Here is a 19,933-nt window from a genome sequence, read left to right on the forward strand (position 1 = left end):
TCAGTCATAATCCTCGTCGTATTAACTTTGAAATTGGGTTCCTAGGCCCTGACGGCTCGTTTTGGTCAGTGAGGCTAGACCATACTGAATACTAAGCCTTTGGTACATAAGAGATCATCATGGACGGCACTACACTCCACCGCCTTCCCTCTCTCAAGTGTAGATTTAGGTACCCATTCACAGTGGGGTCGACAAGGGGTGCCTCGGGTCAACACTGTATCCACTCGACCACCGCACTTAACACATCTACAACACACGTACGTTGTTTACTGGGTCTACACGTCTACAAAGGCAGACAGTTTTCTTTATATATACTGTATATTGATCCTTGCTCACGTTCCATTCTGTGTGTGAGGAAGTTCATACATACACCCTCTTTATTTTACACGAGGCGCTGTATGTCCCTCAGGTTCCCCTACCACACTGTATGTTACTCCACAAGGCCATTATGACACCCACAGTCAATACATCAGGCAGGTTTACTTCCCTTGTTGCCCTCGTGCCTGTGTGTGTGTGTGTGTGTGTGTGTGTGTGTGTGTGTGTGTGTGTGTGTGTGTGTGTGTGTGTGTGTTCATGACATAAAACGGAAGTCGTGTGTGGATACAATACAGAGTTTCTTTGTTGATTTATTTTTGTACAGGGAAGAAAGTCGAGCAAGAACTACCCGGGTGTAAAAGAGTATTAATGGAGTAAGTGTGAGTCATATTTCCTCCAAGAATACTTAAGCAATAGGGAGTTCTGAGAGAGAGAGAGAGAGAGAGAGAGAGAGAGAGAGTTTTTTTCCTAGGGTGTAAGTCTCGTGTCGCATTTTCCAGTTTACAAATTTCTCTCCATTTGCAATTCCGAGGGCGGTGGTAGTGGTGGTGGCAGAGGTGGTGATAGTGGTGGTGGCAGAGGTGGTGGTAGTGGTGGTGGCAGAGGCGGTGGTAGTGGTGGTGGCAGAGGTGGTGGTAGTAGTGGTGGCTAAGGTGGTGGTAATGGTGACCTCTGGCTGTACCAATTCCAGCAGATGAAGAATGAAGATTATATATTTTCTCACCTCAACTCCTTTACATCAGTTACCAAGAGTCACGTAATTTCTCTGTATGTAGGTGCGCCTTTGCCCCCTCCTAACCCCTCCTCCTACCTAACCTAACCCCCCAGATTATTTCACCTTATGATTAGCCACTCGAACCTAACCTAATGTAATCAAACCTAATCCAAGCTAACCTAACCTAACCTAACCTAATCCAAGCTAACCTAACCTAACCTAACCCTCCCAGGTAGTGTTAGGGTGTTTAGTCATCAGGTAGAATAAACTGGGGTGGCTAATCTTCAGGTGATCCATAACTTTACAGATGAGATTTGTTAATTTATTGAGTCTAAGACACCTTAAAAGTCTACTAAGGTGTTATTTGTTTGTATGTATGTATGTATGTATGTATGTATGTATGTATGTATGTATGTAGTTCGCCGTGTGTGTATACGCGCGCGCTTGTTTGGAATAGTTGACCTACTAAATTATATATACTGTGCAATGTCCTCTTTAACTTTTCAAAATATTCCCACTTTGACAGCTCGTTGAGGTGAACTGTTGGAGCCAAGTTCAGTAGTGTCTTGTGAATAATTTATGTATACGTATTTGTTTCTCTCAGGTAGGTTGTTTGTTTGGCTGTGTTTGTTACTCTCAGGTAGGTTGTTTGTTTGGCTGTGTTTGTTACTCTCAGGTAGGTTGTTTGTTTGGCTGTGTTTGTTACTCTCAGGTAGGTTGTTTGTTTGGCTGTGTTTGTTACTCTCAGGTAGGTTGTTTGTTTGACTGTGTTTGTTACTCTCAGGTAGGTTGTTTGTTTGGCTGTGTTTGTTACTCTCAGGTAGGTTGTTTGTTTGGCTGTGTTTGTTACTCTCAGGTAGGTTGTTTGTTTGGCTGTGTTTGTTTTCTCTACAGTTAGTATAACCTATATAGTTTAATCCAACTTCTGTAAAAGGAATGATTAGAGTTATTTAGATTTAGGTCATATAGTGGAAGGTAAAAGGTCAAGGTCAAGGTCAAGGTCAAGGTTTAGGAAGGTCAAGAAGGTTGGTCATCTTTCTAGTCGTCTATATTTTGTCCAAGTTTATGTCCTCGTTCTCTAATTTCCTCCCAACAGTTCAGATGACCGTCAGTTTCAGAGTCGTGTCCTGATACAGTTTGTCGCAAGTTGCAGTAAATTACACAACATTCTGGCCACAACGTCTCAAAGATGGAGAGAGAGAGAGAGAGAGAGAGAGAGAGAGAGAGAGAGAGAGAGAGAGAGAGGTATACGGTGTGTTGTTCATGGCTGCTGCTTTACCATAAGTGGATTTCAGGGTGATTTATCCCCCACTGTGGCCCGCTGTGCTCCTTGGCAGGTCCTGTGGCTCTCCTTGTCCCTTGTATCTAAAGGATTTATTGCCAACAGATGTCTAATAAAAATGTGTATTTATGCTTCTTTCATTCACATATTTTTCTTGTTGATCGTATTGTTTCCTACATCACATTTCAGGTGGAAGACGTCATCAAAGCTGTGTACTAATGTGTTCTTTATACGTGGTTTTATTGTCCTTGTGATGACGCCCTTTAATGTGTTGTGTCTTGGCCATCACTAACAGCGCCTCCTCCCTCCCAACAGTTCTGCCAGACAAGATGGAGGTCACGGGGGTGAAAGAGTCACGAGTCGGGGACAACGTCACCCTCACCTGCTTCGTGGAGAACAGTAACCCGCCCGCAGAGGTGTCGTGGGTGGTGGACGGTCAGCCCAGACCCGAGACGTCGACCCGTCAGGAACCAGCCGGCTCCGGCGGGTGGCACACCATCAGCAAGCTCTCCCTCACAGTGCCACCCGTGGAGAGAGACATGAGTTTCACGTGCCACGCCACCAACCAGGCACTCGGGGAGACTAAGGTCGACACCTTCATCCTCTCCGTCCTCCGTAAGTACTCCAGTGTCTCCTTATTTAAGAAGTCATGGGTCCACCTGTTCAGGTAATTAAAGGTATGCCGCCTAGATACTGGTAGTTAAGTATATATATATATATATATATATATATATATATATATATATATATATATATATATATATATATATATATATATATATATATATATATATATATATATATATATATATATATATATATATAGTCACACACAGTATATGGAATTGTTTTCTAAATTTTCTCTTTTTAATTTTGCACCACGAATATGCCGCCCGAGTCATCAATATGTAAAACTACTCAATATTCATTCAACAATTCAATTAGGAATGGAAAATATCCTCAAACTAGTTACGGCCCAAAATACAGAGTTTGACGAATTCCTGAAGTTTACCTTCAACAAGTTGAGATAAATTAGATTTTTGTTATTAAGAGAGAACTGAGAGTCATAATTTCTGTGTTGACAAAGAACAAAATCGTGAATTCATCAGGAGACACATTTTTATCCGCCAGCCATAATCCACAGATAATATAATCCACATATTGAAAATTTCACTTTTATTGTTTGTTCGATTTCCATTAAAGACGAGACATAGACTGGCCTGGTGTGGCGGGTCAACCAGGCGCAGCTACGACACAGAGATGTGTGGAAGTGACACTAAATAAAAAAATAACATAATTTAGCTCCAGCCAAAACAATTTTAAGTGCACCCCTCACCTCGTAACACCCAACTTCTCCGCAAACATCACCGACAAATGCCGCAGCAGATGTACCACAGTGCAAATTACAATGAAAATCTAAATACTTCCTACATTATTCAGTTTTATTCTCCTGTTTTTTGTGTGTTTATTTGTTGTTGTGTGTGTTAATGGTGCTCCGCGTACATGTGGTGTGCGTATATATGTACTTACTTGGCACGGTCACGTATAAGAATATGTATCCTTTCATAGTTTACAGAAATTCAGGATAAACATACACAGTCTACGTCATAGTTGTATAGTTTGCGTATATATAGATATGTATACGCAGGCTGTGCAATGTGCGTATTCTTGGCACAACGTACTGATGGCATGCATATACACAATCCAGTTATATACGCCCACATCAGCGTACACCTGCCATGCGTAGTAAACTCTAAACATTCATTGACACATTTGAACATATGACTACACCTCATGATGTGTATTAATGTATACTGGAGTGGGTGAATGGGTGGCGTCGCGGGGGAATGTCGCGGCGGCGGGAGAGGTTCGCGGTCTGGTGGTCATGGGGGGTGGGGGAGGTGTCGTGTTTGTTATGATTTACGTGGAAGATAATTCGTGTGTTTATTTCTTATTGATCTGTTGGTCGTAATAAAGATAACTAAACATTTCGGTGTGTAATTAGGGAAGCTGATTGGTGTATCCACTTTGCGTTAATTCTCCAGTGTTTGGAAACTGTCTCTGGAAAATCAACAAATCGATAACTCGTTCCCTGTTTGTTGTGGAGAAGATAATTAGCATACAGGATACTCGCAGGTCATACAAAGTTGAGAAAGTATGTAATAGGTAAGAATGAGGTTAATGAGGAATACAGGTAATATTTCTTCTTGATAAACCACTCTGAAAGACGCAAATGACATTATTATATAGGTGTTGGTGAGACAAGCTTACGTTCACGCCTGTTCTTTAAAGGGAACAATAATTACACACACACACACACACACACACACACACACACACACACACACACACACACTTCCTTTATGGTTAATCATGTATGTGTTGGTATTCAGGTTGTGTCATCCAATAAACAGTGATATCAGGGAAGTATTTGTGGTGGAAGGCGATGTGTTCTGCTTGATGCTGCTGCTGTGTGAATGAGTGTCAGGAGGCGATGTTGTTTTATGAGCCTTCATTGTTTGGCTCTGGTAGGTGGGAGGAAGAGTGTGTGTGTCTGTGAGGTGGGGGAAAGTGGTGGTGATTGGGGAAGGTTGGTGTGAGGGGGAGAATGGTGGAGGTGGGTGATGGTGGTGGTGTTGGAGAGTGTGAACATTGGTGGACTTGATGTAGGGGACTTGTGGTTAAGATGTTAGGTTTTGATGGATTGATGGAAAAAAAATGTATTAAGAAAGATTGTCTGCCACTGGATGGTATATGGTGGGATATGGTGTATGGTTTGGGATGGTCGGGGGATGGTGGGATGTTGATGGATAGCTGGGTAGTGGTGGATGGTGATGGATGTAGAATAGACAGTGACGGATAGCTGAAAACAGTGATTGGGGAGTAACGGGACTGTAGACAACAGACGAATATTTAGACATATTCTAAAACGTAAACAAACAAACAAAGACAACAATAAACAACAAAGGGGTGAAACAAACAATACTTAAAACCACTGACGTTGAATTCTAAACAAAGTAAAAAAAAAATCACATAAGTCACATTACCTTAAACACCACACATAGTAAATTATAGGTCCTTCTGTTTACATGCTCCCATTGATGTCCTGAGTAATTATATTTCATCGTTGAATATAATCACATCAAATACTCTATATACTATTTTTTTTTTGTTCATTTAGATAGATGGAGTTTGGTTTTATGCGGCCAACTAAATATGCGACATTTTATGAAAGGATCGACAGGCATTTAACATTAGTCATTGAATTTCATGAAAAAAACACAAATCATCAATCTCGATTTTTTTTTTCAGATTAATTTGAATAGTTTTAATCACCTGTCTGTATGTGTGTTGAATGTCCATGCATACATATGTGTACAAACATCCATCAAACACACGTAACAAAGCTTATACATATGTGCATAAATATCCATCAAACACACGCATCATCATCATACATACAATATGTAGACAAGCCTTCGTGAAATTAGTATTATACCAACGTTCTTATATCTAGTTATATGTATACATGATTCCATTTATTTATACAAGTGTTAATACATACGTGAATGGATATCGACTATGCGAGTGGTATTTCTCACTGACAGTCAGTCTGTTGCCTAGCCATAAAATTATATCCATAGGGATAAACTCATCGAAACACACACACACACACACACACACACACACACACACACACACACACACACACACGTAAGTTATCCCACAACATGGGGTTAAAGTCAAACACACACGTTTACACAATAAATTTAATCGCCTCAATCGCTAACTTGGGCGACTTGTGTCTGGCGAGTTACCAAGGGCGTGGGCGTGACGCTAGACGACGCCCGTGCCCTCCCACCACCACGGAGGCACACAGAACCTACCAGCCAACACCTGACTGGGATAAGGGGGGAGGGGGAAATCCACTTGGAGACTAGTGTGTGTGTGTGTGTGTGTGTGTGTGTGTGTGTGTGTGTGTGTGTGTGTGTGTGTGTGTGTGTGTGTGTGTGGATTAATATACATGTATGTCAAATTGTAAGGTACGTGAAATTTTCATTATCACGCTACATTCAACTTTGCATTCGGAAAATTTATGCTCAAAGGAAATCCTCTCATTAATAAACACCTTAATAAAATACACACACACACACACACACACACACACACACACACACACACACTTCCTTATTCACTCCATCCCATCCCTCCGCTGCCGAGGGTGGAAGTGGAGGCAAGGTGTTCTCCAGACCAACTCTTGAACTTGGTCTTGTCTCTGTGAAAGACCGCCTTTGTCCCTTCATCATGAACTCTCGTAATAATCCTAATTATTCATATGTCTACTTTCTTCCTCTTTATTTTATTTTGTCCCTGATATTTTATTTGTTTTTAATCGTTAGTTATTACGTTTTTTCCTTCATATAAATCTCATATTTTCATTCTTGCTTATCCTGATCCGCCTGAAGGAGAGAGAGAGAGAGAGAGAGAGAGAGAGAGAGAGTGTCAAATTTCCCTCAACATCGTCACTGAGGACATGCTATTTTTCCCACCACTTCTTATAACGTGTTTCTTTTATAGCTCAAGACGCCAATATCCAAGAGTTATATTGACTTTATTGCTCCTCAATTCTCCATTACTTGCTCAATATCATCCTCGTGAGTTAATTAAGAAGTTTTTTTAATGGCTCCACCTATGACGAATTTTAGTCCTGGTTTAGAATATCAGTAAGGGGAGAAATTTTATTATATTTTACTTTGCATAATTTTTAAAACTTTATTTTCGTTATAGTTTTAATGTTTTTTTTTTCGTGTGTAAAAACTTCAGCCACATCTCGACGCTGTTTGTGGTTTAGGAAATTTTATATCATGGTTTAATCTTTGTATGTTTTACTATTTATTTCGGATCATGTGAAGATTAGCCCCACTGGTTTATTTCACCTGAAGATTAACCAGCGTAACAATAATCGAATCAAACCTAACCTAACCCCTCCAGATAGTGTTAGGGTAGTTAATTATCAGGTGAAATGGAATGGGGAGCTAATCTTCAGGTCAAATAAGCTAGTGTGATAAATCTTCAGGCGAATCAATTCTTTACAATATTTCTGCCATGAATTCCAATAATTTACCAGGACTTCGGGACAGTTATTCCATTAAAATTTTCAGTTCATATCCTCGTAATCACAAAAAAAGAGAAAAAAAATACAATTTACAACATCTCGAAACAATGATAAAGACATGAAATTTGTCTCTGGTGACCATGAAGTAATAATGTGTGTGTGTGTGTGTGTGTGTGTGTGTGTGTGTGTGTGTCAGTCGTCTCCTTGATCCTTCAGGTGAGAGTCAGCTGTGCTCGACACCTTATTAAGTAAACATATGTTGTAACACTGTCGCCTCCCCTCTTAACACCTGCCACATCTTAGTCACTAAAGATTTTGTAGTATTTGATGAAGTATTGTTTGTTGAGCTTTCTTTTCTATAAATCTGTGTTTGTTTATTTGTCTTGTTTGTTCCACCTTATTTCCAGTGTTATTCGATTTTATTTATTTTTTTAAGCACTTGATTTATGAGAGTTTCATTTCCGTCTCTATAAATTTCTGTGTGTTTAGTGTTTTTCGTTATTCTGTTTCGTAAATTTATTTTGTTTATACTTTTGTATATACTCCATCGCTACACCACTAAGCTCTCTGGGAAAAAAGAAGGTTGAAAAAATATATATCCTTCCTTCCTTCCTTCCTTCCTTCCTTCCTTTCTTCCTTCCTTCCTTCTTCTTTCTTCCTCTTCCTTCTCTTCTTCCTCTTCCTCCATCACTACTAGTACCACCAGTTCCTCTTCCATCATCACCACCACTACCACCAACACCTCCTCCTCCCCCCTCATCCTTCTCCTCCATTCTTTCCTCTAATTGCTGCTGTATTTCTCATTCTCTACCTCTTTTCCTCCTCCACTCCTCTCACCTTTCTCCTCATGTTCCTCCAACTATCCAAACATTTCTCTCTCTGATCCTCACACCATCTCCTCGCGTCGACCCTTGTTTCTCCCCACCCCTCCCTTCCAACTTTCCTTCTCACTTTCTCCCTTCCTACATTCCCCCTTTCCACTTTCTCCCCACTTCCCTCTCTCTCCCTTCCCCACACTCCCCCCCTTTCCCTGTCCCCTTTGTCCCCCCTTCCCTCCTCTCCCCCTTCCCCTCTTCCCCCTTCCTACACTCTCTCCTCCTTTCCACTGTCCCCCCTTCCCACTCTCAACACTCCCACCCACTCCTTTCCCCTCCCCAACCTCACACCCTCCCTTACACCTTCCCTTCCCTCCCCACCTCCTACCTCCCACGTGAAGAAAGAGGCCTCTACTCCCAAGGGAATGACCCCGGGGCGTACCTCAGGGCCCAGTGAACCACCTATTGTCTTCAGAAGGAGGAGTGTAGTATTATTCCTGCAGTCATAACGTGTAGGGTCGCTTCCGAGTTTTATCGCAGGGTCGCAGGATAAACACTCGTGTCTTAGGCGTAAATTAACAGCCGGTGATTATCTGAGAGAGCTGGTCGTTGGAGGAAGAACGAGGTTGTGGATATAGAGGGGGTGAAAATACGTGTGGTGGTGGGGGGTGGGGATATAAAGATTAGACACCCCAACTTATTTCACACGAGTAACTAATCTAATCTAACCTAAGCTATTCTAATCTAAGCTAATCTAACCTAGACTATCCTAACCTAACCTAACCTAAGTAATAATCTAGGGAAAACAAGTAAATATGGTATAGTCTCAGTGCAATTTAGGCATCATTTTAGGTTTGCCGTCTTGTGTGTGTGTGAGTCTAGTAACTGCACTGATCACGTCTCCAGTAGAAGTGAAAATGTATAAAGTAAAGCCGAGATGTGGATAACGAGTCTCTCTGTCTCTCTCTGTCTCTCTAATTATCTCTAAATTTCTGTCTTTTATTCCACAGGTGTTCTTTATGGGGTATCTCTCAAAAGAATTATTGTTATCTCCTCTTTCTCCCATTTTCTCGTGTTTCATTTTTATTGTCAATTATCGAAGTTTATGAATCTCTTTACGATCGTATCTCTCTCTCTCTCTCTCTCTCTCTCTCTCTCTCTCTCTCTCTCTCTCTCTCTCTCTCTCTCTCTCTCTCTCTCTCTCTCTCTCTCTCTCTCTCCTCAAACCTCACTCCCCCCTCCCTCCCTCCCCCTTCCCTCTCTCCGCTTTACCATCTACTCCTTTAAAAAACCATAGATTCTGTAATCAACATTTTCCTCCCTCCTTCCCTTCCTGAACTATTATAATCATCCTCTTTATCGCTTCCCATCACCTTCATCTCTCTCTCTCTGTCACACACACACACACTTTAACAGAGGCTCGACACCATGGGGTAAACCTTCCCAGTCTGCCAAGGGGGTCGCGACCACGTGCCGGCGATTTAGGGAGATATCGGAAAAAATTTGGTTTGGCCGAAACGTGACGGTGTTGTGTGTGTGTGTGTGTGTGTGTGTGTGTGTGTGTGTGTGTGTGTGTGTGTGTGTGTGTGTGGAATGGTGGTCACCAGAGAACCCACCTTCTGCCTGCCCGGGCATACTCCCGGAGTTCTTGGGGAATACTGGCAGAGGCTAGACTTGAGGGGGGGAGAAAGGAGAGGGGATGAGTGAGAACAAGAGGTGGAGTAAAAGAAAGAGGGAGAAAGGAAGGAGAAGTTGTGATAAGGAGGTGGGGACTGAAGAAGGAGGGAGGAGAGAAGGGGAAAGAGAGAGAAGGGTTGAAGGAGGGTTTAGGGAGAGGAAGAGGGAATAGGGTAGAGAACTGGTAAGGAATAGAACAAGGATGAGAAATATAAATAGAGAATATGGGAGGAAGGAGGAGGAGGAGGAGGAGGGGGAAGAATGGAAGGGAGGGGGGGAAGAGGATGGGTTGGACTTGATAGTATAATTTCAAGGTTGTTTTATGTTTCAGGAGCATTGTCTTATAACTCTCTCTCTCTCTCTCTCTCTCTCTCTCTCTCTCTCTCTCTCTCTCTCTCTCTCTCTCTCTCTCTCTCTCTCTCTCTCTCTCTCTCTCTCTCTCTCTCACACCAGGAACATGTAGACAATACCTCACATATCCACTGGTACAACACACACACACACAGGTACAACATATATACAGTAAGGTACATATTACAGCTAATACCTTCCATAGACTAAATTTTAATCCTCACAGTACAAACATGATCAAAGAAACATTACATAGAGGCTCATTGTGTATAGGAGACTCATTAGCCTATAGCCAAGAGCATTAATCAATAAGATCCGTAGGTTTAGATTATATTGCCATTGTATTTGGTCGATTAGTCGAGTTGCCTGAGGTTGGAAATTGTGAGGTTATCTCCATCCTGATGCCTCGTGTGGATGGGATTGTGAGGGTGTCTGTGTGTGAGGGGGGTGTCTGTGTGTGGGTAGGGGAGGTGTCTGTGTGTGTGGGGGGTGTCGGTGTGTGGGTAGGAGGTGTCTGTGTGTGTGTGGGGGGGGTGTCCGGTGTGTGGGGGGGGTGTCGGTGTGTGTGGGTGGGGGAGGGTGTGTGTGTGGGGGGGGGTGTCGGTGTGTGGGGGGGGGTGTCGGTGTGTGGGGGGTGTCAGTGTGTGGGGGGTGTCGGTGTGTGGGTAGAGGTGTCGGTGTGTGTGGGAGGGTGTCGGTGTGTGTGGGGGGGGGAGGCGGATGATGGTGTCTTGTGTATATGGTGCTTAAGTTTTAACCCAATTAGCAGAGAGGAAAGGGGAATATTGTTTAATATTTAGTCGTCCTCGAATAATGGTTCGCTGTTATGAGGAATTTGAAGGGATAATGGAAGGAGGAAGATAGGAAGAGAGAAAGTGTGTGTGTGTGTGTGTGTGTGTGTGTGTGTGTGTGTGTGTTCGTATAAGAGAGAGAATAGTAAAGCGATAAATAAAAACTGAAGTAAAATGATTAGAATAATATATTTTAAACCCAGATCTGAATATTGCAGCGTCAACACTTCTCACTATCACACAGACTACTTTATAAGATTATTCTTTTTTTTTTTACGTGTATGGGAGGAGGGGAAGGGAGAGAGAGAGGTTAGATTTCAACATATTTACAGGTTCTCCCTCCTCCTCCTCCTCCTCTAGAAAATTCCTCTCCCTCCCCCTCCCTCTTCTATTTATGTGACACCCTGCGCCGTAAGAACATCCTGAAGGGACTCTGGATCCGAATATCGTAAGATTTCCACAAGAAACTTCTGGGGTTGAAGTTTGGGGAAAATTCAGCAACTCTCCAATTTCCTTGTGCAGCAGGGCGGTGACACCCTAAGATAGATGATGGAAGCCATACGCCAGAGAATTTCAATAAGGGTTTGGTTGTTCTGCCTCTTGGACTCAGCCGGCCAGAGTCCTCCTCCTCCTCCTCCTACGCTATTGAGTGACACCAAATTATTAAAATACAAGAAGAAAATAAGAAAATTGGTCCTCTTGTTCCTTTGTGATGACACCTTTTGATACTCCTGAATTGACTTAAGAAATGTGTGGGATGCGGCTTCACCTCTCAGCGTCCCTCGAAAACCCGCGAATTGATATCAAAAATTTTCCACGCAGTTTAATGTAGGACACGGGAGCTAGATTGATGAGCCGTCCAGATGAAGTGATATATACAAGCCGGGCCAGGCTGGAGGAAGCCGCTCTCCGGGAATGAGGATCTTGGCTGGTTACCGATAGTGATGTGGGAAGGGACGTGGGAGTAGATGGCGGCCATGGAGTTATTTGATGCTGGAGTGAGAGTGGAGTGGTGGATTGGTGATGGAGTGTTGGTGGAATGATGCTGCAGTGATAATAGAGTGGTGTTGGAGTGATGCTGGAGTGACGGTGATGTGACACTGGAGTTGCTAGAGGAATTATGGTGGAGTAACGGGATACTCATGTGATACTGGAGGAGTGACGGTGAAGGGACGCTGGAGTAATGTAACGACTGCAGGAGGAGCAGGACGACGATGACGACGACGGTGTTGCTATGCGGTGTCGTGTCGTGTCGTGTCGTGTGGTGCGGTGCGGTGGCAGGGGACCCAGCTTTTATTGGTAGCCATGTCATGAAAATATTGGATTCACGTATTGGAAGTTTTACCTCCCCGTGTGATACAAGTTTGGTAAGCCGTGTTATGGACGTTTGCCGGTATGCGATACAACTTTTTAGACTCATGTTATTAAAACTATGTCTCTCGTTCTGTTGGTACGTTGAAGGAAACATTTTAGGTTTTTTTGGTTTTAATTCACTTATTTAGCTATTTGTTAATATATTATGGAGACTAAGGCCACAAAATTAAAATGTTTCCGCTTAGAGAGAAACTTTGTGTTGTCATGAGGGACGAAATTGCCTCATCTGATGAAAATTGTAACATTGTCGGGGAAGTTTTGCGGCCATACTCCCCAAAAAAGTTGAAGACACTAATCATTTATCACGTTATGAAAGTCGGGTAGTGAAGCCTCTTCCTTATTACCTTCTAGTTTGTTATACCCGAGAATACAACACTGACCTAATGCAGTTTACCTCCTCAAATGGTTTACGAATACACTTCTTCAAACGGTTTACACTTCCTCATGATTTACACTCCAAATGGTTTACACTTCCTCGTGGGGTTTACACTTTATTTACATATATAATTCACTTCGACTCAGGTAGGAAGTAAAGGGACGCAGACGTAACGAGAGAATAGATACGACTTGCTTTTGTGAGTGTTGTGTGGACATGGTAGCTGTTCTCACATAAGCTGACTCTGTAACATTTTGCCCTCACTTGTCTTCGCTTATCCTCACCTGTCCTCACCTGTCTTCACTGCAGGAGTCCCCCCAGTACGTCTACAGTTCAGGTGTTCGACGTTATCTTGATGCTACGAATTTATGCTCCAGTATGCTCACCAAGACGGTAATAATATATCTGTTGGTGCAAGAATCAGCGTCATGGCAGTTTTGGGTTTGTCTTTGGAGGAGTTCAGAGGTGATAATTTGGCCTTTTGGAGTACTTGTTGATGTCTCTCAGGCACACTCACTCCAAAAACAGCATCGTTGTTGACTCTGGACCCTCGAACTGATCCCTTTTAAGGTAGTCTGCTTGATTGTCTGTGCTGTGTTGTTAAAGGACTCACTGGATAGATAATATGTTAGTTACACCCGTTTATTGGTGTTATATTGTCGATAAAAAATAACGTAAGTAATTCTCTTTAGATCTTAATAATATGTCACATACGCCACACCTGTCACATACGCCACACCTGTCACACCCGCCACACAGTGTTGTCATGGTGTGTCAGAATGAGTTTATGTATGGTGGTATTTTTACACACAGACTGTAGCACGAAGAGTAAACTGAGTACCAAGGTTCCAAAGAATATAAAGGCAAATCAAAATAAAAACAAATTTGATGAGATTAAATATAAGAATGAATCTCCTATTTCATTACTATAGAAGAGACGAATAAATTTATAAATAGTTAAATAAGTAAATCGGATGAAATATTTAAAAAAAATGGACTAACACTTTCTGGAGACTTTAGTAATGGCAGTCACATATACGTTGTGAAGTAGTGTAAAGACTTCCTCTTAATATGCAAATTTATTCCTTTATGTAGATTTGACGTCATTGCTGCTCCTTTTTCCTCGAGTTTTTTCTTATTCTTGGCTGCCAGAATATCCTGGAGTGGAGAGACAAGATAAGACTGGCTAAGATTTACGTGGGGTGACATAAATTAGGCACGGTGGGTGGGAGGCCAATTAAGGAACCGCAAGTAGAGGTTAAATGTCCCTCGCTTCGCTCCTTGACTCTCTCTCTCTCTCTCTCTCACTCTCTCTCTCTCTCTCTCTCAGTTGTTCTGTCTGAGTGTCTTCTCTCTCCCTTGCCTTCTCTCTCTCCCTTGCTTTCTCACTTGGTTTTGTTGTTGTTTCTTCACCCAAAACACACACACACACACACACACACACACACACACTCAGGAGATACAGAATCTTAACCACACAAGCGTCTCGACCACTAACCATCTCCGCACCTCTAATCTCCCAAGACAGATGAGGATCCGTTTAAGACCCAGAACCCCTATACGATCGTGGTTGTGGACGGTCGTATTATAATTGTGCCAGCAGTAGTAGTCACACGCCACTAAGAGAAGCTTCAAAGCCTGGGAATAATCCTTTAAAAGTCTTTGCTGAAGTTAGTTCAAATCCACTTATCAGAATCAGCTTTTAAAGACCTTGCCATCCCCCCCTTACTCTCACCGGCCTCCCCCCGCTCTTCTTCCTTCACATCCACTCGTAGTCTTCAAGTTTAATGAGGTTTTAACAAGCTGATAACATCCCTGGTGACCTTTAACGGTGGGATGTGGGAGAGTGAGAGTGAAAAACATGCCTCTTTCTCCTGACGCTGTTCACACCGCAATATATGTGAGCTCGACGCAGGCGGTGGCGTTATTAGACGAGGAGCTCCGGAAGTTGCCTCAGGGGGTGTGGTTAGTGGGGAGAGGTGGGGGGGTTGAGATGAGGTGAGACAGGGTTGGTATGAGGGAGGAAGAAGGGAACTGGATAAGGAAGGGGTGAAATGAGGAAAGAAAGAGTAAGGGGAGAGAAGGCTAGAAGGAAGGAAGGAAGGGATGGGGACGGAAGGGGTGATATTAGAGGAGGGAGTGATAAAGGAGAGAAGAGATAAGATAGAAGAGGAGAGGTTAGGTTCATTTAACTTTAAGACGAATAATGTTATGATAAGAGACGTAAGGAATTGAGGGTGAGGAAGGACTCAACAGGAAAACACAATAATGGAGGTATAGGAGAGGAAAAGGACAACATTCAAGGAGAAAGAAAGAAAAGAAGGAAAGATAATTTAAGAGGAAACAAGTGAAAAACAGAAGAGACTGATACAGGCAATGTAGTAATGGAGATAAGAGGGAGAGGTGGGTGAGGGAAGATTAACGCCACTGGAGGAAGAAGAAAACCTACTCCAAGAATTTTTAAAAGATCGTGTTTAGGTTAAGTTAGGTTCAGGCGCCAAATTACTCACGTGACGTCAGTGTGTTGACTGTTCCATATCATTTTCCTCCATTTTCTTTCTTCACCTTTACTCTTTTATAATTCATCTTCACTCTTTATCTTTTCTTCTCCTCATCTGATTCCCCTTTTAAGCTCGTCTTGGGTACATCAAGATTATCTCGGTGTCATATTTTACGGAAAAATCGAAAGCTAACTAACGACTCTTTTGGCACGTTCTTCTCCCCACAGGACCTCCGCAGGCACCGACCCTCCACGGGTATAGTGAGGACGGCGGGATCAGCGTTGGGAGCCAGCAAGGGATCACCTGTGTTTCGAGGGGCGGCAACCCACCCGCTCACCTACAGTGGTATCGTAATGGACAGGCTATCCCCTCTCAGAAGCACAGAGTCAACGATGTGAGCACGGCAGAGATCCAGATCGTAGCTGAGCCCCAGGACAACGGGGCTCAGTACCGCTGCGAGGCCCACAACTCTGCCGCCGCGTCTCCAGTCAGTGTCTCCACCACCCTCGTCGTCAAGTTCCCCCCGGAGTCCGTCAAGGTAAACATAGCTTTTCTTCCTATAGGAGGCTTGTAAGGAGAGTTTCACAGCCCCTTTCAGTCTCATTAGAGATATTTAAAATTTTTTGCACGTCCTAAGAGAGTTTGGAAGTTCTCTTGAGCTCCTTAGGGAGAGTCGGTGTTTTGGAATGTAATGGGAGTGTTTGGAGACTTTTATTTGTGATTGGAGAAAGTCTCAGTTTTTCTAGGGAGAAAGTCTGTCTTAGGGGCGTCTGACTACAAAATCATTTAAATCTTTTTAAATTTGGAAAGGAATTTACATTATTTTTATTTTGAGAGATTGAAAAGTTATTGTAAAGCCTTATTTCTTTTCTGCCAAGATTGTTTTGGGAAATGATTCGCTGTATAGGGAGTGTTTGTGAGTATTTTGGAGTTCCTGTAGATAGTTTTATAACTTTGGTGATTCCCGGAGAGAGTTTTAGAGCCATTTAGATAAGTTGAAAGATTTCCCTTTTTTCGGTTAGCTCGAGGGAAGGTCACAGCTTTTATGGCCGTCTAATGAGTCACCTCCTGGGCAGTTGTTGTGAAGCCTCCACGACTCTGCCTGATTAGGGAGTTTTATTTTCTTGTCTTAAGGAGCTGGACCTTGACGATGAAGAATATTATGGTTTTCCAATTACACCCTCCATCATCCTGATAGCTTCTTGGAATTTTTTTTTTCCTTCAGTAATACCAGCGGGAGAATTTGTTCCTTCGTTTATGGAGGAAAACTTCAAGACCAATAAATCCATCCGTCATGTTTATTTTATTCACTGATTTTATTTATTTTTGTCACTGGTCAAGAAGTTGAAGCTTCCCCTCTTTAATGATTGTTCAGCTTTGTCTTTATTACTTCCCGATTGTGTAGCTGACGTCTGGGGCTCCCTGTAGCTCTGTAGGTGAAGTCTGGAGCTGCCTGTAGGTGAAGTCTTTATCCCATACTGGTCTTAGGCTCCCTGTAGCTCTGTAGGTGAAGTGTGAGGCACCTTATTGACATTCCTGCTTTCCCGCTTCTGTAACCTTCATTCCTCTGTCTCGGAGGGAAAATTTACTCTCAACATTCCAACACGTTTTTTATTTTCTTGCTTCGTGGTAGTGGAGACCTTGCTCACCTCTCCCATTGTTCTACTAAATTAGTTTCCTGGTGTATAGGAGAAGAGGAATGTATTAATCTAAAATGTTATGACTAATTTTTTTTTAATTTTAGTTGAATTTAAATAAAAATCTTTGGTGTGTAAGAAGGTTTAATGTTTTATTTATGTTTATTGTTGTCTTGTGAGCTTTGTTTTGCTAGGGGACAAGGAATGTGTTGATGTAAAGGAAGTCTAATTATTATTTTTTTAAGCATCGATTCAGTTGAAATATTCTTCTTTGATATGTAACTAGATTCAATTATATATATATATATATATATATATGTATATATATATATATATATATATATATATATATATATATATATATATATATATATATATATATATATATATATGTATGTGTGTGTGTGTGTTATTGTTTCCCTGATTCAGATATCATGTTACTTGTCAGCTATCACGTTCCGATTTCAGCTATCGTGTTCCTTGTTAACCTATAACACGGGACTTGTTACTTTCTCAGTTAACTACATCACTTGCCCAACAACTAAATGACTTGCCCACCAATTTCACGACTTTACCAGCATCACTTAACTTGCCCACCATCTACAGAACTTGCTCACGAATTTCACTACTTGCCCACCAATTTCACGACTTGCCCACCAACTACAGAACTTGCCCAACCACACCTATCACCCCAGCCATATCTATCTATTAATATCTTGTATGCGTTCCTCCTCAGATCACCGCCAGTCCTCAGCGTCTTAGGGCGGGTACCCAAGCTACACTCACTTGCGAGGCAGGCCCGTCCAACCCCCCAGCCACTATCAGTTGGCTCAGGGAGGGATATCAGATGCCCGGCCGACTCCTGGAAACCTCACACACAGCTAATGGTGGTAAGGGACTTTGTGATGCACTTGTATGAGAGAGAGAGAGTGTATGTATGTATGTATGTATGTATGTATGTATGTATGTATGTATGTATGTGTGTATGTATGTGTCTGTCTTTGTCTGGGATACAATAAATTAATCAGAGTACCATCTTTGTATCTGAGGGTTGGCGACCACAGTCCTCCACTCTAAATGTTTTCGAGAATAAAGGAACAATTGTGATCTTTATATAACACATTGTTAAGTGATCTGACAACTCTCCCATTAAAAAGATAACAAGACCTTTTTTTTTAATATTAGTTGAAGTTTGGAGTTGGATGTGAAATTGATGGAAAATAGGATATTATGTACAAGTTTTAGAGGAAATATAACCAAGTATGATTCTCCCTTATGTAAAACTAATAGGAGTTCCTTTAGCTTAATGAGAAAAATAGATATAATCTTAGTATTAACTGTAAGCCTTTTATTGCTGTTGACAGAAATCGGTAATACCTATTCTCTAGCTCGAAGGGAATTAGTCTGGGTGTGTTTTTTATACTGTCGACGGGAAGAGAAAATATCTATTTTATATCTTCAAGGGGATCACTGTGTATATACAGTATATATCATCAGAATCTTAGTCTATCATTTCTTAGCCAATTTTCAAAGACTCTGAAGGAAAAATCATCTAATGGCTTCTTTCACACTTGACATAAAGACATATCAGCCTGGTAGTGATTAGAGGAACTTCAAGGAGACTTTTTTGTTATTTAGTGGCACTTGGGAGGAAAATTAGGGGGGGGGATGCCCAGGTTTTATGTGATGTGATTAAGGATGATAGAGAGCTGTAATCACCCCCCTCCCACCAACTGACCCCCCCCCCCATATCGAGTCCATAGGGGGGTTTAAGGGTAGTTTATCTATGGCATTTGAAAGGCTTGAATAGACCCAATTGGCCAACTCACGATATTTTTCTAGACCATTGTGATAAATTATCCTTCATTGAGAGATGTACTTGCCTTATCAGATGGAAGGTTGAATAACTCGTCGAATGTAATCTGTCTGTCTGTTTCTCTTTTTTTTTAAATTTTTTACGTTTATTTTTGTTTTTTACTCTTGCCTCATGTTAGAGAAATTGAAGAAGGCTAAATTAAACATCCAATAATCTCTCTCTCTCTCTCTCTCTCTCTCTCTCTCTCTCTCTCTCTCTCTCTCTCTCTCAAATGATACTAACCCACACAACATCTTCCTCTCCGTCAGGCATGAAAGTCACCAACATGCTGACACTCAACCTGACAGCAGCTGACGATGGGCTGACCTACACGTGTCAGGCAGCCAACAGTGACCTCAACAAGAACGTTCGACAGTCCACTACGCTCCTCGTCAACTGTGAGTACATGAAACAAAATCATTATGTAGTGTATTTGAGATTTTTTTTTGGTGTGTGTGTTTGTATAAATATTACGATGTGCTTTTCTTGACGATGGGAAGAGGTGGGAAGGGATAATAAAGACGGAATAATAGAGAAACTAGAATTATTACAGTAGTTTATCGTGAGGATGGAAGAGGTGGGAAAGAATTAGTGACAATATAGAAACTCTAGTCTTAATATACTATAGTACCTTCCATATACAAGGTGTGTTAAAAAAATGTATACCAACTATCTGATATACTTCTGTGGTGAGTGTGTGAATGTTCGTTGTTAAACTAGCAACATTTGGCTTCCTCACTTGTTGATGTACGACCCCACACCAACAAGTGAGGAGGGACAATGTTGCTGGGTCATATAAACATACACACGATCGTCAAGGGAATCTGTATACGGGACACGGCGGCAAGGGTCCAAACGCCTCTTGAAATACGGCTTTTTACTTCATTCGGCATTACGTACATAATCCCTTCCACTAAGCGGGATATCGTTTTGTTATTTTACTCTCTCTCTCTCTCTCTCTCTCTCTCTCTCTCTCTCTCTCTCTCTCTCTCTCTCTCTCTCTCTCTCTCTCTCTCTCTCTCTCTCTCTCTCTCTCTCTCTCTCTCTCTCTCTCTCACTCACTTTTCCTGCCTTCAGTGTAAAAATGATTTGAAAGGTACGCGGTCGATCACGTAGCGAGAGAAATTC

The 19,933-nt window shown here is 42.1% G+C and overlaps 1 protein-coding gene across 1 annotated transcript in view; it reads left to right on the top strand.

The window, feature by feature from the left end:
• LOC121865842 (nephrin-like) overlaps nt 1-19,933 on the top strand; it is a 121,365-nt gene that overhangs the window by 26,205 nt on the left and 75,227 nt on the right. The window contains exons 5-8 of the mRNA XM_042365392.1: nt 2,628-2,927; nt 15,541-15,851; nt 17,687-17,840; nt 19,075-19,203. Coding sequence (XP_042221326.1) covers nt 2,628-2,927; nt 15,541-15,851; nt 17,687-17,840; nt 19,075-19,203 — 894 coding nt within the window. The remainder of the gene's footprint in view (nt 1-2,627; nt 2,928-15,540; nt 15,852-17,686; nt 17,841-19,074; nt 19,204-19,933) is intronic.

This window comes from Homarus americanus, unplaced genomic scaffold (assembly GCF_018991925.1).
Source record: "Homarus americanus isolate GMGI-L3 unplaced genomic scaffold, GMGI_Hamer_2.0 scaffold6164, whole genome shotgun sequence".
In the NCBI taxonomy this organism is placed as follows: Eukaryota; Metazoa; Arthropoda; class Malacostraca; order Decapoda; family Nephropidae; genus Homarus; species Homarus americanus.